This window comes from Montipora capricornis, chromosome 1 (assembly GCF_036669925.1).
Source record: "Montipora capricornis isolate CH-2021 chromosome 1, ASM3666992v2, whole genome shotgun sequence".
Taxonomy (NCBI): Eukaryota; Metazoa; Cnidaria; class Anthozoa; order Scleractinia; family Acroporidae; genus Montipora; species Montipora capricornis.
In genome coordinates, this window is record NC_090883.1 from 19768922 (window position 1) to 19786523 (window position 17602).

General features: G+C 38.8%; 2 protein-coding genes across 2 annotated transcripts in view; one reads left to right on the forward strand and one right to left on the reverse strand.

Moving 5' to 3' along the window:
* Nucleotides 1-3316: 3316 nt before the first annotated feature.
* LOC138021618 (protein phosphatase 1 regulatory subunit 16A-like) lies at nt 3317-14013 on the reverse strand. Its single transcript, XM_068868567.1, has 10 exons — nt 13867-14013; nt 12740-12818; nt 11866-11919; nt 9763-9833; nt 9617-9675; nt 8823-8875; nt 8390-8448; nt 6452-6514; nt 4704-4797; nt 3317-4055 (listed from the first exon to the last, which is right to left on the reverse strand). Exons 1-10 carry the CDS (start codon nt 13993-13995, stop codon nt 3961-3963), a joined length of 756 nt encoding a protein of 251 aa, XP_068724668.1. The 5' UTR covers nt 13996-14013; the 3' UTR covers nt 3317-3960.
* An 80-nt stretch (nt 14014-14093) lies between these two features.
* LOC138021688 (uncharacterized) overlaps nt 14094-17602 on the forward strand; it is a 10346-nt gene continuing 6837 nt past the window's right edge. Inside the window, exons 1-4 of the mRNA XM_068868684.1 lie at nt 14094-14222; nt 14395-14487; nt 15497-15610; nt 17334-17501. Of these exons, the coding sequence (XP_068724785.1) occupies nt 14168-14222; nt 14395-14487; nt 15497-15610; nt 17334-17501 (430 nt within the window). The 5' untranslated portion in view covers nt 14094-14167. The remainder of the gene's footprint in view (nt 14223-14394; nt 14488-15496; nt 15611-17333; nt 17502-17602) is intronic.

Genomic DNA, 17602 nt, shown 5'->3' on the forward strand with positions numbered 1-17602 from the left:
TACCCGCCGCTGAAAGGCCGAGAGCAAAAGCTTCGATCTGGTGGCCTTCAGGTTGATTGGCCACTGATCAGGAACTTATTTCCCGCGGAGGGTGGGGTGTACCCCCTTATGAGACCTTAACGGGGACGTGCGGCTCGATAGAGTATGGTTTTCAGGGTGTTTTGTCTTGAACGGGGTAGCTATTTCATCAATTTCTGTCTTAAACATGGTATTGCTACATGACCTAATGGCTTAAACAGGATAAACTTAGATGTATGTTTATTGGGGTTTTGAAGAACGAAGCACATTTAAATGAAGTAAAAGTAATCTGCAAACCCAAGGTCCGAGAATGGAAGCTATTGTTATTCATTGTACTGTGAAATGTAGCGGTTTATAAGCCTTCTCGGGCCTCCCTTGACTCTGTTAATTACAGCTTACTGCACTACAAAAAAACGATAAGCAGATAAGTGGTAACCGCAAAACATTTTCGCTGTTTATTCGCGAAAAAGTTTCAGGTGACTGTCATTACAACTGATCTAAAACAGAATATACCCTTTTCTACACGTTCTCTAAATCATTCTTTGGTTTTTCCTCGTTTGAATTGGTCATTTTTGTCCCCCAACAACACCAGTACCGTAAACGCTACGAACGGTTTTCGTTTCAGTTTTAGCGCCAACTTGAACTTGAATCAGTTTCCTCAAGCAGTGTTGGATAGTGTTGCGCCACTATCTCAACATTTGCATCCAACAATGTTGCATGTGGAATCCAACTTTGCTCGATAGCTTGGCCAGGGGGTTACCGTGCTACGCGCGGAACTCCGTTAAGCCCCCACAATTCTTCAATTCGTTCTGACGAAACGTCTGCTTACAAATCTTCAGCGCCATTCTTTCTTTAGAACCTTAGTTCTTCATATGTCCTATCTATAAGGAACCGTATTTAGTTAAGGGCGTTATTGCGCACACGTTTCACACATCTCGATATACTTGGGTTTCATATGGGTGGTGCTTAAAAGGAAATAGGGTGTTTTTAAAAAGACGACTGCTATGGGTACGGCATTGGCACAAAACAAGAATATCATTGGTTAAAAGAAGAAAATAATCGTGCTACACGTGCGGCACGCATTTCTGCAGATACTTTTGCTGGTCTCTGCATAACAACGTGAAATCACCAAATTTCAGGTTTCAACGACAAAATGGTCAAACAAACGTGAACCCTTTTTTTTCCCTAGAATATTAATAGACCATTTTACAGTTGTGGCTGAGTTACCAGGCCTAACAATGGAAGCGAGGCTGCCGGTGACCCTGTTTTGATACAAACCTTCATGCTTTTGTAATGTTAATATAGACTAATTAGCGTTACAACAACACAATTTACATGATAAAAGCAGTGAGGTCTGTATCAATGCAAGGTCACCGGCAGCCTCGCAGCCATTCATAGGCTTGGTCGCTGAGCAAACAACTGTAAAATGGCCTATTGTACTCTGAAACCGCTCGTGTCAATTTATTTTTAGGATAACTAGTCCACATTGTGCGACAAAAACGAGATGAAATAATCGGGAAATAGGTAATTACGATGGTGCAAGGTTATATTTTGAGATAACGTTTTCGTCGACGTCACCGTCATAGGTCTTAAAGTCCCAAATGTCATTCACTAGTCTTTGTTATTTCAATTAATTCTACACAATAGGCCATTTTCGAAATATCAAATATTCAGCTTGATAGTGAGACAGTGAGGACAAAAACAATAGAAACACGATGGAATGAATGTGGAAAATATTTGGTTATCATCCACTTTCCTTTGTCTTTGTCGTCACTGCCTCACTATCAAGCTGAGTTTTCATATATCGAAAAAGGCCTATTAAGCATTGGTCTGATGTTAATGAAGCATCGGTAGTCGTTCAGTAAAAAATCTTGTTGCCTTGCTGCGTCTCTCTATATGCTCACTCAGCAATCACGCTCTGTCAATCTTGAAGTGTAGTATCAAAGTTTACTAACGATAAGAGAGGAATGTATTACTGGGCTAGTTCCTCTGTAACAACTGTGTAACGTACAACTTGGAATAAAAGCAACTGGCGCGTATTCAATATCGGGGTACGCTGGCCACGCAACTTCCCGCCAAAAATCGCGAGTTTGAACCCATGCAAATTTCCGCCAAGAAACGCCGCTGCCATTAGTGCGACATTTCGTGTATTGCCTTACAGAAAAAGTTGGACGGTCGTCCGATGACGTCATAGATAAAACCAAAATATCTCGCGTAGATCAACTTGGCTAACGCAATGTTGTACCCAATTAAAATCTCTCGGGGTTAAAATTCTTTGTGTATTGCGTTTGCACGATAATGTAGTATTCATATGGAAATATTTGGAACAAAACGTTTTATTCCCAAAGGATCTGAATAAGGTACAACATTGAGTTAGCCGAATTGGTCTATTCTTGGATTTCACATGACGTCACGGCCGCCATGTTGGTGTCCTCAAACAATGAAATGGCGGCCATGTTGGTGTCGCAATCCGATCCTCCGGGAATTGAAAGCTATTATTATGCTAACGTCTTCTTTTGTTTTCGTTGAAAAACATGGCTGTTGATCACGTGAGTGAAAACCAACAATTAATGAGTTACCATATTTTCTCCATGGCGCTCTGCGCGTGCACTTTTGGCGCGCGGAGCTTCGCTAAAGTTGATTTGGATCACGTGTCATGGTACTATGATCCGCTTCGCAGAACATTGACTTCGATTTCGATATCATCGGGAGCTGCGGTGCTATGCAGAAGGCTACCTCGAACAAAAAAAAGTGTCCTGTATAAAAATAAATACCTCTTACTAACCGAGTTCGATGTCCGTACTGTAAGTTACGCACCGAGTTTTTCCCGTTGATTTATGGCCCAAGCGCGAAAATCAATGGGAAAAAGACGACGATCCGTAACTTAAAGTACGGACCGAGAAAACGAAGTTGGTAAGATATTTATTCTACCTCTGAGGTTAATCCGGCGCGCGGGCAAGGAAATTAGTCGAAGTCAAGCGGAAGGTTCAACTGCCATAACAATTGCCGTGTCAAAATCCGAAAAACTAAATCTTCTTGGCTGTTTGAAATAGTTGCCTGCAAGATTCAAACAGTTTACAAGTTTATGTAAGAGAAACGACATGAAAAACTTGCTAAATAATGTTTTATCGAAATTTTAAATTTACCGGGCTGTACAGCGGGCCTTATTGTAGAATACGGCCCGCTAATTTAGCCAATCACAGCGCGTGTACTACCTGAGAGATATAATAACTCTATTTAACTTTGTATGAAGCAAAAGCGATTGTCCATGAAAAACTAAAAAAATACGCTTTGAACCTTTTTAGCAGGCCAACTTTTAATAACAATTTCAGCGGAAATGAAGAGACCGTTTATAAAAGACGTTGTGTGTACACCGTAACGAATCATGTTGAAATTCCAGACAATAGCAGTATTGAACGTTGCTTATGCAGTAGGGAAATCTGAACGAGATCTGAAATCTTAACATTATTTATAACAATATCAGTGTTACTTAAAATAAATGTTCCGAGGCCATACGAGTTTTGTGAATGTCTTTGTGAATATCCTTCCACTGAGACCTTCACTAAGTTAGAGCACTTCCAAGTTTTTTTTTTGTACTCGCTCACATCTTATAATTTGTTAAAAACAGAGTTTCGCTCGCCAAGGAAAAAAGAAACGTTACGAAAGTCCTGAAAAAATCGTTTTGGCAATTGTGCGATGATAGCAAATCTTAAATCCCCATGCCACGCTTACACCAATTCGAGTGCTTAGTTACATGGCCTTTGAATGAAAACGAGGCTTGAGGTAATATTTTACGGCACTGAGCAATAGAACAGTGAATCCTCATTATAACGTCTGTCCTTACTTCCATTGGTTGGCCACGTCGATACGCCCAAAAATGTAAAAAAATATTGTTGCCTCCAAAGAAATGTGGGACAATTTGGGCAGTCAAAAGCCAGATCATCAAGTACGCCATAAGGAGAATGCAGGCTTACTGTTTTGTTCAGCGTGGCCACGAGGCCTTGCCTCACCCAAAACATCCCCGCCGGCACTGGTACCTGAAAACACCAAGAAATTTATTCAAAATGTACCCCTTACTGCAAAAGTCAGTCTGACGTTTATGTTTTGCCAATAATGAATTAGGCCCATTTAATTTTCTTGTCTGTTACCTACAGTGGAACCTCCATTCAAGGGACCAAATGTGTGTGTCCCCTGAATGGAGGTGTCCTCGGAATAGAGGTGTCCCCCAAAGGAGAGGTTCCACTGTATAACTATCAAGAGAATTCGAAACAGGGAGCAAACATTAGAATAGGGGAATTTTCATGACAAGTTGCCGCTCGCACTTTAGATTGTCCAACTCTCTGAGGTACAACTGGTCAGGTTTCAACGCAATCAATGGCGGAAAGTTTAATTAAAGTCCCTATGATGCTTATTTTGTTCCCCGTGTTTGTAACTTTTCATTTAAATATCTACAGTGTCTGGAGCGCAGTACTTCAAAAAAAAAGTCCCTCAGTGTATCCAAATGTTTTAAAGGGCCCGCTAAGACGCGTGGGATACACTACGCCGGAAAAATTTTTGAAGTACTCTACTCCAAACACTATGAATATTTATACGAAAAGTTAAAAAACGGTGAAAAAAATAAGCGTCACAGGGACTTTAAGAAAATTGAAATAAAAAGGAAAAAAATACTCAGTGTCACGTTTTACCAAGAGGGAAGTCCGAACTTTCTTGATTGCTGTGTCTCTTGGAAAAAGGATCACTCTGAAGTACATACGCTGAACCAGGACGAGAAAACGCAGCCTGGAACAAATAGCAAAACAAAGGAATCGAAGTTCAGTTATTTGCGTCAATCTGAAGATCAGTTAGTTTGCCTACACTAGGTTATTACGATTTCGTTGCGGCACTGAAACTGGTTAATTTTTCTGTTGGAGGGAAGGCTGTGATGTTCGTTGGAGGCAGCATATTTTCCCCTTAATTAAGGAAGGACTATTAAAAATAATCCCTAAGGCAAGCATTGAGAATTTCTCCTAGGGCAATTAGCATTGAAAAATATTTGGATAAAATTATCATCAGTTTTCTATTTCATGTAAGAGAAGGACCGGTAAAGGAAGTTTTGGAGTATTGAGCGCTTCTAAATAATTGTCTAAGCGTCTATCAATAGCCCTTTTCACGGTTAGTTTTTCTCATTTGCATTACAATGTAATCTAACGTGGATGCGAGGCAATTTCGGGTTAAAACTACAAAATAGCCCGAAATTGCCTCATATACACGCTTGATTACATTGTAATGCAAATAAGAAAAACTAACCGTGAAAAGAATGAAGGGGTAGTTTCTAAAGAAACTGTGGTGCTGCGTCGGTGGGGAAGTAGTATACAAAAATTTGGTTTATCAACGGAGTTGATAATGTAAATTGACCACCGTACAGAGATTCTAAAAACTGACGTTTCGAGCGTTAGCCCTTCGTCAGAGCGAATCGACGCTGACGAACATGAGCGAATCGCTCTGACGAAGGGCTAACGCTCGAAACGTCAGCTTTTTAGAATCTCTGTACGGTGGTCAATTTACATTATCAACTCCGTTGATAAACCAAATTTTTGTAAGCGTGAAAAGGGCTATTACTTCGATTACTGGAAGATTTTGGTAAATGTACACTGTTGCTAGTTTCTTTGTTATCAATTACGCTTTCAAAAGTATCCAAGATGGTGCAAAAAAAAAGCTTGCTCGTGCCCACAACAATTACGGACTTGCTTGGCGCGTATAACCAACCCTTGAAAAAGAGCTACTTCGAGTGGTGAGCCGGCCAATGTAGGCCTGAAATTCATATTAAATGTAGGTTTGCACGAAAGACAAAAAATTTGTCGTTGTCGTCGTCATCGCTGTACTTCTGGACCTACTAACATTTGTCGGTATGGGGCGGACGAGATAGCTATGCAAATATGCCTAGCTTTTTTTGCAGTACTAACTATCAGAATGTAAACTGTTGAATCCACCTGGACCAGTTGTTCGGAGGCCGAATAGCGCTATCCACTGGATGACTCAATTGGTTTTGCTGGTGTTTATCCACTGGATAGCGTTATCCACCTTTTGAACAACCCAGGCCTGAGCGTCTAAGCACTACACAAGGAAATACTGTACGCTCTGAAATCGGACCGAGTACCTTCGGATTACAGCACCGTTGATCTACCGACTGAGCTGTGAGGAGAGACGAGAGCAAGCCGAGGGTAGGTCAGATGTTATTTCTCGAAAATTAACATACAGACAAATGGAACTAAGTTGGCAATGTGGTATTATGTGTACCGACAGAATTAACTACCAGAGTGCAAGTTGAAGTGGCCATTAGTCCCTTGAAGCCATCTTAGCGGTTCTGAAGTTATTTTATTATGCACGGTTAGGATTAAAAAGCACTAAATAATAAGTTATTCCCTTAAGTAAAAAGTCACTTCAGCAGCCTAACCAGTCTTCCTTTGGGGCCTGATCCAGGCCTTCCGGCCGACCCAACTCTGGCAGGATCTTCCACCTGAGAAAGTAACCAAAGAAAGGAGCTTTACGCCGCCAAGTCGCAATCTTGCCCAAGCGTTGACAATGGCTTTCAATTTTGGACGCGTGGACGCGGCTTTCCATTTCATGACAGAACTGACCGGCCAGACCAGGTTCTTGGAAGGACCAACTCTACAACGACTTCAAATTAACATACTCAGTTCGAGGATGATACAAATGTATATACTCCTTCAGAAAAATGCGAGGCATTATCATGCAAGTGTTCCTTCAAATTGTTGCATTTTCTTTGCAAAACTGAGGTGTCGGGCCGGCAAGTTCTGACAAAAGGAAAGCACCCTTAGGAAAGCGCCCTTAGACAGGCCTCTCAAATGGCAGGGCAACCAAGACAACAGCAAAGAACGTGGATAAATTAAACAGGAGATGAAGATGGTTGCAGAGTCTAGGAATGTTGGTATTCAAAGCCAGATCGTCAGTCCACATACGTGACAACTAAGAAGGTCGTCAAGGTTTGATATGTCAAAACAACGGTACCGGACGCCCCACACGCGTGTTTTATATTTCGGTACATTTCATTGCCCTCCTCTTCCTAGCCGGACCTGCCAATTGGAGGTTGTGTATCAGACCGGTACGATTGACTATAAATTTTCCATTTACCAGCCTTCAAGCTGGTAAGCAACACTGCAGTTTTTCTTATTTAAAAATTAAAATTTCTAGATACTGTCGTTGCTTCAAACATAGATCCTGGCCCCAGTTGTTCAAAAGGTGGATAACACTATCCACCGGATAAATCACTATCTATTGGATAGCGCAACTGGTTTCGCTATGACTTATCCACTGGATAGTGAGTGATTTATCTGGTGGATAGCACTATCCATCGTTTGAACAACTGTGGCATGGAAATTTTCATGATTTGGTGAAAAGATGATTTTAACTTATTTATTCTTGCAAAAATTACAATATTTTTGGGCACAAATCCCGCGCGAGTTGCTCGGAGGTGAATAGTTTACAATTATAGGACGCTTTCAACCAACCTCTTGACACACCAATAACAATAGAGAAATGTACGACTTCTGGTGGACGAATAAAAGAAGCTAATTAATGAGAAATCTCGTCCACCAACATGGCGGCAATGACGTCACGTGAAAATCTCCTATTCTACAAGGGCGCGCTGGATATAAAGTGATAGATAACCAACGAGGCGCGAAGCGCCGAGTTGGTTATAATCACTTTATATGCAGCAAGCCCGAGTAGAATAATTGTTTCATTAAAAACTCCAGGATCAACTACTCTTCCTTGTACTGTCCAATAAAACATCGATTTCTGTCTCGGTCAATTCCGGTCCAAAACGGCTTTTGTCAGCCATTTTTTCTCACAGCTGAAAAAATATTTTCAGCTCGCTTTATTGCTGACGCGTTCGTTCCTTGATAGCCTGTGTCCGGTGAGCCAATGAAAATGCTTGAAATCTATAATTAGCAACTATTCACCGATAGCTAGTGGTGGATATTTACCGAGCCGCGAAGCGGCAAAGTAAATATCTACCACTAGCCACAGACACTGAGGTGAATAGTTGTTTGTAATTAGTATATACTAAAACAGTGAGATAATACATGTATAGCACAAAAAGGTGGTTTTAACTCATTATTCCTCCAACGATTACAATATTTTTCCGGCGCAAACCCCGCGCGAGTTGCGCGGAGGTGAATAGCAAAGGATATCCGGAGTTTGAGCAGAGAATCAGAGCGCGCTTTGAACGCTATCCACTGTTTTAGTAAACACTAACAAAGGATATTCGCAGTTTGAGTAGCCAATCAGAGCGCGCCTTCAACGCTGTTTTAGTATACCGGTGTACTAATTACACTTATCAAAACACTGCAGTTTAGCTGCCTTCACTTACCTTTTTAATTATCCCTTTGTCTATAAGCTCTTGTTTAGATGTTCTAGGGCAGTTCAAAGCTGAGAATTCAATAATACAGGCACGAGTATACGGAAAAAAATATATAAACATGAAGAAATTACATTGTACTACAACAAAACACTTCAAAACATATTCCGTGGAAAGATTAATGCCAACATGATAATTGAACACTGTTTGACACGTAAATTAGCCCTTTAATTTCTAGATTTTTTTTAAACTTTCCCTCAAGAACTAGTTTTTTCCTTATCTTTTTTCATCTTTGAGGTAACAAGCTTATTCTGTAAAAATTGCTATGAAAATTCACTAGCCCACGCTTACAAATTTTTTTCAAAGAAAAAGCCAATACAGAGTGCATGGTAGCACAGGGGAACAAATGGGACCCATAACACAAATTCTACTGAAAAACTCGCACCAGCAAAATGTGACCAAACTTTGTCTGAAGCAGAAGCAAAGTCCTTTGCACTCCTGTTATGAAAAGAAAAGAAAATGAATTACTGGTTAGTAACCATGAATCGCTTTTAATTATTAATTAAATAAATAAACATCCCTCTTTTTGTTCACTTATGTCCAGGTTTGCATGCAGCTGTAAAATTTCAATTTTTTAATTTTGCAAAAAAATGCAAAAATTGTCAAAGTTGAAGTCTACATGTGTGTACAGGTGTACCTCTTGCAAAATGCTTTCCTACACTACTGTAATGATTGGAGACTGGGCAAGATTAATTTTTAATTGATGTAAGTAATTGGCTCTCTGAAACCATTTATTATAATTCTGTGCTTATATATAACAATGATTACAATGGTTGACGGCCTTTATACATGTAAAGAACTAAAGTTCACAACCTCTGGTTGGAAACTTGCGCATGGTTCTCCATTATTGCCTGTAAAGAATTCATTTCTTTATCCATTAAGCCATAAGATACAGGTGTTGAAGCGCACCTAGCAAGCACCTAGCAACCTAAGCATTCACCCTCTCTCCCTGAAAAAATCTGCTTTCCTTTCCCTTTAATCGCCCATTGATTGTGGACTTCTCTTGCTTAATAAGGTTTACTTGTTAGACAAGGTTTATGTAGTAACAGTACATGTACATACTAATGCTTACACACTTTTAAGTGTATTCTTTAAGCTTACAATTCACTACAGTGTAGTAAACTGTAGTAAATACACTGTAACAGATCATAAAATTATTTTATTGTCCACTACATGTACCTTCCGTCACTGTCTGGAAGCTCAGGTTGTGCATTTCTTTCTAAAAGCAGCATCACAATCTGCAAAGAAACAAGTTTTGTACCAAAGAGAGTGTTTCACAGATTGTACATTCCAATGGAAGTCAATTTGCTTGCATACATGTATACCTTCCCATGTTCCTGAAATGTTGCAGCATGCAGAGGTGTCCACAGGGTTTCCTTGTTCTGTGCATTCACATCTGAAAAGGTGGAATTTCAAAGTGAATTTACAAAATGTATAAAACGACAGACACAGGAGACTCTTTATGCTGTGTAAATAGCAGACCAGTATGTACTAGACATTTTAGTTAAGAGCTATCCAGGCTGGTATGTAGTCCTCTTTCTTTGGACAGAGCTAAGATTGGTATGCAAGTTCTTCGTAATGTTATGACCCATGGCTGACTTGTGAGGATGCTAATATCCGTCCTATTCTGGGGCCCTTAAATTACTGTTTTCTGTTAAGAGTCTATTACCACACCTTTTAATTTAAAAAATGGATGTTGACTTTTGACTTCAAAATCCAATTAAAAGGGCAGTCGATTTGACAGATACACTGTATCAACTATAATATTAACAAAAAAATGTTGGATGGTCAAAAAGTTACACTGGCTTCAAACTCTACTCTCAGTCCATTATGTAGACTTGAAAGCCTAGGGTTTTCCACAGGTAACAGTCGGTTTCCAATCCTTTTGGTTGAGAAACGTTTTGAAAGTTCACTATTTACTATTGTCGGGCAATTTTTTAAGGGTGTCTACTGGTGAGTCCCCATGGATCTGTTGTCATACATGTAGCATTGGTACAGCTATGCTAAAAGAAGCTAAAAATCAGTTTTTGGAAAATATTTTAAAAACTAATTTGGTGACCTATTATTTCAAATATTTTCAAAAACCCAATTCAGTTATAATATTAAATTTTACCTGCTAATACCTAGTCAGCTGTATTTAACTAATAATTTTATGAAAACAATGTTGGAAGATGGAAATTCAAAATTCTCTTTAAGAATGCAAAGTAGCAAATTTCACTTGTATTTCGAGATATTGCTGAACATTTCTAGCAAAATTTATTTTGGCAGTCGTGACTCAAAGTTACATAATTTTTTATTTCTGGTCACTCACTTTGATTCACGAGTCTATGTGAGCAGCTTAATAAGTATTGTGTGTGTGGCGTAATACAGCACACTCTTAGCTGAAAACCTTTTCAAGCCTCCTTAAATAGATTGTTCTTTGGAGGTGCTGAATTTAACTCTTCACCTGAGCCTAGTTCAGTGGCCTTAAGTCCTTCATGTATATCATATTGTACATGTAACTCAGCAGTTGAGCGCCCAACTAGTAACACTTTAATAGCCAAATATTGGAAGGTCATGAGTTGAACTCCTGCAAATTTGGAGCACTCAGATTTTCTCCCAGTATCCCTGAGTCACCACCATATCTCCACTGATTTTCATTAATTTGTTACTCAAGCGAGGCCCTGTTAGGTGGGTTTTAGTCATCCCTTATCCCTAAAATTCCTGTGAGATTGTTATCCCTAAAATTACTTAGCTTTGGAATTTGACGATAAGTGGCAATTTTAAAGTGTAATGCGACCCGTTTTTTGAGAGACAACCTACGACAAAAGCGGTTGACCGAGTTAAAGAGCCTTGGAGCAAGTCATTGACATCTTGCTTGAATTTGGACTGATAAATGACCCGTTCCTGTTCATTACCTGAGTCGCCAGTGATGTAAATCCTCAGTAAGCGTGACCAAAAGTAATGATAATTGAGAAATCAAAGCTATTTTTAATATCCCTAAAATTTTCTCAGTCGTGCATCCCTTATCCCTAAAATCATAACTCCACGATGATTATAATGCAAGTTACATACCCTTATCCGTAAAACCCCTAACAGGGCTTCTCAAGCTGAACGTCCATTGTGACCAGATGACCAGCCTGGTGTTTTGATTGACAGCAGTTTATTTGTTTATTTGTTTATGAGCATTACAATATGATCATAGTCCTAGGCCACCCGCAATTAGCGAAGCTATTCTGGGCGGGCCACCTTTCTTAAAGAAGTCCTGTCTCTGTTCTTGAACACATATTATTAAATAAAATTAATCCCAAAGTACAGTGAAAGAAACCAGATTTGATAATTTCAATAATTTGAATTTCAGAAAAATTTGTCAGTGTCCTATTGAAAAGCAAAGTACCGGGTAGTTAAATAAATATGAAATATCTGGTGCATTTCTGACTCTGGCATACCTGCTCCTTTATCCAGGAGAGATCTTACTACATCATAGAAACCCCAGAAACAGGCTAGAAAACAAATAAAGGTATCAATTAGAATAACAAACACTGTTACTCAGACAAAGATCTTGAAATAATAACAACGGTTTTCTTGATTTATGCTGTGGATGTGATGGAGTCTTGACCAACCAATACACAAATTCACTTTAGTCCCAGGTGATTCAAATGCAGCTAATCAGAAGCAAGCTTAATTTTCATAAACATTACAAAGTTTCACTTAGTCTATTAGTCAACAGTCCAATTGTAAACACAAAATAGAAAGTTTTAAGGATATGGTTATTATGAAATTAAATGCTTTTGTTTCCTTGAGGAGTAAGTTAACCAGACACCTCAGTCATATTCTGGACACAGGTGATGTGGAAAACTAGAAGAAGAGTAAGAGGATACTAAGTAAGAGTACAAAATGTGCATACCACAACCTAAGGGCACGTTCGATTGACCCTATTCCGCATTAAGAATACATGGAGTGATGATCAAAACGGTATGTTTGACGCGCTTCGAAGCAGCAAGGATAATAAAACTATGTTTGAAATAGCATTTTAGCAGACGTTTGACAGTTTTAATGTGAATCTCCGTAAAAACAAAGGATTTCTAACTTATATTCCATGTATTCCTATTCCGCAATATGGTCAATCGAACGCACCCTAAGTGATTCTTGCACTTATTGGGAAATTTTTTGCATAATAATTTTGAACTAGTGATCAAACATCTTTGGTACAACCATGTGGGCCTCTCATAGTGTCAATAATTGCAGTGATTAGCCACGATTATTATTAAGAGTGATTAAGCCAATCTAACTTCAAACCTTTACAAGTACCGCTGTACATACCAATGTACAGTTGACTTTGAAGTTTTTGATCTGCTGCTCCACTAATCTGTATATCTTCAGACATGAATTGCTCAACAAGCTTTTCAGGAAAAAAATGAAAAATTTAAACTTAAAAAAATGTCCATGAATACCAAAATTGAACCTCAATGTCACTTAAAACAAGGATTGTACCAGCAATGCTAGAATTCTCAGTTTTCACATGATGTCACGGCTGCCATGTTTGTACCCCAAAACAAAGCAACAGCGGCCATATTTGTGTCCCCACCCAATCCTCCAGGAATTGAACTCTACTTTTATGCAAACGTTGTCTTTTATTTTCGTTGAAAAACATGGCTGTTGATCACATGCATGAAAACGAACAATACCCGGCCACTGTTGTATTCTTGTAGAAGCAACCTTATTTATTCTCTGAAATCGTCCCAAATACATTGTGTTGTTTCGAGAAATTTTTTTGATTGAAATTTCATTTTTTTATTGGCTTTGAAAGACAGGAAGAGTAGTCATACTTTGATTCCATAACCGAGCACTGAAGGGGATTGGGTTCGATACAGGGCTGACGTCATAAATTAATAAATTATTGCATTGAGAAAGTTCTTTGAAAACAGCGATGCAAATTCATTTGTGACGTTAGCCCTATATCGAACCCATTCCCCTTCAATGCTCGGTTTATTAATTGATCAAAGTACATGTATGATCACTTTTCCTGTCTTTCAAAGCCAATAAAAAGGTGTAATTTAAATCTAATAGTTCTAAAAACAACACGATGTCACTGTTTGGGACGATTTCGAAAATAATAAGTGGAAAAGTGCATTGAAGTAATACACTCTTTAACAGATTTTACTCTCACTATTAATAATTAAACACGAGATGCTTTTACTCGTCAATTCAACTGTGGGTGTCCTACTGCATGGTCCTCAGTGAGGAGCATCCATGGGTTCCATTAAAACCCATTGACTTGAGAGTGAGACTTAACAGATTTTACTATGCCTAACCCCGGACAGCCAGACGATTTTGCTCCTCGACTGGGGCATCCTAAGGCGCCTGAGGATAAGCTTAATAGGAATTAAAATTGAACATTTCTCACAAATCAGCTGGTTGTTGACATAAAGATGCTTCATAATTATCACCTTCTCATCCCCCTTTTGTGCCAAAGTAGACAAGTCAGGTGCTGTTGTGTTAAGTCCTTTTAACTGCCTCTGCAGTTCATAATCGATAGAATCTCCCAAATCTCCTCTTCCGTCCGAAACTGCCGCCATTTTTTTCAGGATTGTGCATCACGCGAACCATCATGCGTGACCGTGACAACAATTGACAACAACACAAATGGAAAGCCGCTGCTCTCTCTTATTGGGGCGCAGTTTCGAGCAATATGGCGGAGAAATCAAGCAACAGTCCGGTGTTTCAAGAAGACAACATTTAACCAACTACATGGCCCTAAATGGTCAATCCATTACTTGGATTGCTAAGAATGCACTCTTGGCAGGTAAGGGAACAACAGTAACAGCAATAAGATTTACTTCCCCTTGAATCATAATTTACAATTAATTTTCAATTAATTTAAATTATAATAAAATTTAGCTTATCTCGAAAAAGAGAGGGCTGTCCTGCCTGAAATAATTGGTGGGGTCTCCTTTAACATAGCTTTGCTTTTTTAGCTACCATTGGTGCTGGAGGAAGTATTTTGGTCAACACAGTACGTCGTGATTCGGAGAGAGCCAAGAAAATCCTCTGTTATACAGCAGTGTCAGGTACATGTATGAAATTGTAGCACTTGAAGTCCGGTCACGGTAATAATCATAATTTGAGCTAAAACTGCAGGAGAGTTACTCAACTCAAGTAGGCATCCAGGTGTATCACATCCTCCAAAACCCTGCGCTTCAAAGCTACATTGTTAAAACTTGGTAGAATTCAATGCTGCAAATGAAAAATATTGTTATTCTCTAGTTTCGCATTCCCCATGGTGCATTTTGTTTGCTCCCCAAATTTTGCATAAACCGTTGTCTTCAAAGGCTCTTGGGGACACTGTATATTTCCAAGAGCTTTGAAAACAATGCTTTATGCAAAATTTGGGGGGAAACAAAGTGTATTATATGTATGGGGAATGCGAAAATAGAGAATGCTAACATTTTTTTGTATGACACAGACAAACAAATATTTACCCATGACACAAAATTAGGAAACATGATTTTGTGCTTTTTGTGAAACAAAATTTATTTTTGCAAAAGGATGTTGGACGTGCTGTCATGCAACAAAACTGGGAAGCATTTGAAAACAAAAGAAAATATATCTGTTTGCAAACATTAATTTTTTTATTAAGATATGCCCACTTGGGGAACACAAAAAGCATCTCTTTGTTTCAACAACTGACAAGGCTCTGGTTAGCACATAACTATAGATGACATTAGCAAAATCTTCATTCACTGCAATACATGTATAAGTAACAGTGCATTAGCAACTTCATTTTCTCATTTTTGGAGGCCCTTTGATAGTGCACTTAACACACCACCCACCCCAACCCCCCTTCTCTGCCACACTCAAGAGCAAGAGCAACCTAATGCAAAAGGCCAAATATTCTTTGATTACACTCACCTGATAAGATGGCCATGTTTGTGGCCATCAAAGAATTAATACTAGCTGCAAAATGTGTCGATTGAAATGATTGGCATAGCTGATCCGTGAGTGGGCAACGTCAGGGCGTGATAGTGGGCAGGATTCTTCTTATTATTTTCTAAAAGTGAATTTTTTTTTCCTGCTTAGGTTTAACAGGTTTAAGTGTAGGATGCACTTATGCTGCCGTTAAGAAGCAAAACCTATTCACCTATTCTCTTTCTACTGGAGTGTCATTTTTCACTATTTCTGGCATGTTTTTTGGCAAGTACTTATAAGGCTTTTAATTTCCTTACTTGATTAAACCTTTCTTATGACAATGTGAATTGATTTCTTTGCCATTCCAATTAATAATTATTTTTGAGAACAATTTAACCTCATAGCAAATACAAGTTAAGTTGCAAATCACAATGAACATTGTAGTTGGTATGACGTTAAGTTTTGCTGTCAGTCTGTAGCTGTACATAACGCATTCTTGAAAAGAATACGACGTTGAAGGTAATTTTGTTCTTTTTTTGTTAAATATTAAGCGAGTAGCTCTTTATACTAAAATATTACCCCTGCTTGTTTCTGTTGTTTAATTTAAGGAGGGGAGCTTTGGGATTCTTGGTTGCGGCCTTTTTTAGCTTGGTTTTTTGCGCCAAAAAACTACATTTTTTTCAGTTTAAGTAACTGTTGTGGTTTGCGTTTTTTCCCATTTTCATTATTAATTTTTGCTTCCAGTTTTTGGTGTATTGCAAGTGTCTTTCGGATTTGTTATCAAATGCCATTTTCAGCTTTTTCTATTTGGTGTACGATTTCAGTTCGGAAATTATGCGTTTCAGCTGCATGCTCATTGTGGAACATTACTCCAACCCATTTCTCAAGCTATTGTAGCCTCCTAACACAGACTCGTATGTTGCACATAATAGCAATGAATTAGTTCGATTACAGTTTTAAAAACTTGGTTTTTGTGGTTTTGCTTGTGATTTGTGGATTTGGTCAAAATGTGAAGTGGTATTTTAATGTTAAGTTTGTTTACAGTGCAATGTTGTGTTTTTTAAGACCCAATACCCCCTTCTCTAAGTCACAACTTCAACTGTCCATCCCAGCCCTTGACTCTTTGTCTTGCCAAGGAGCACAATATTGCTTGGGTGTGAAATTTGATCAGTCTCATGCTGATGTCTTAACCCGTTGACTTCTGTGAAGAGTGAGATTTTACTCCTTCGTATGTCAGACAATTTTACTCGCCAATGCAGCTCTGTTCAGGAGTTAGTGGGTTAAAATATTTAATCGGTGTAGTCAAGGATTTAAGTACCTCTAATTGACCACCAATCAACACTGTCATTTTTCCATGTCTCCATTTATATTTTGGGAAAATACATGTACTGTAGCCTTCTAACCAAATATTTGCAGGGTGTGACCCTAATGGCAGAAAAAAAATGAAACAGTTAATTGAAATATTTGAATTTTGTAGTTCCCATGTTAAACACAAAGACGCGTTATAAAGGGGGTGGCTTCACGCTCTGTCTTTATTCAAGTTAATTCAAGCACAACTGATTAAAAGATATTTCTAGTACGAGAAAAAGGGACTCAGAATTTAAAAAAGAATGACAGATAATATTTTATGGCATATTACAGGCACATTGCCATAAGGGGCTTTTTTATTGCACAAAATAATTATCACACAGGTCGGTTGCGTCCATGGTTGATTGATAAATAATTTGCATGTGATCAAGGCACCACGCCTTTTATAGTGCATCTTGGTGTTTAATAAAAAGTACAACTGAGCAAAGAATTTGTGTCTTGGTTTTAAAACACAGACCTGTTGGGGACCTCAGAGGGGAATATTCGAGGCAATAAATTTGCAGAGGAATTCAAACAACCCTAAGCTATAAATTCAAATGCATTGGGGGTCCAGTCTAGTTGGTGAGAGTTGCTAATAAAATCTGTAATGTGACAATACATTAATTTGAAAGGTATGATTGTATTTAATTTTTGTCATTAGTGATCCGTGACAATCTGCTGGTTTCCACAAAGGCCCATGAGTGCAGACAGACGTTGGACAAATTGCAGGGGAATCCAACAATGACCACAAGGCAGGAAGCAATGAGCAGTATGCAAGCGAGTACTGTCAGTGGTGGGGTTACTGGAATGCTCCTGTCTTTTGCCATATGTGAGTTTAGATCTTCAAGCTGTTTTGTTGAATCCTTAAAATTATCAAGCTTGATCAAAGATGACACGCTGAGTGTGACAGCCGACCCAATTTCTTTACCT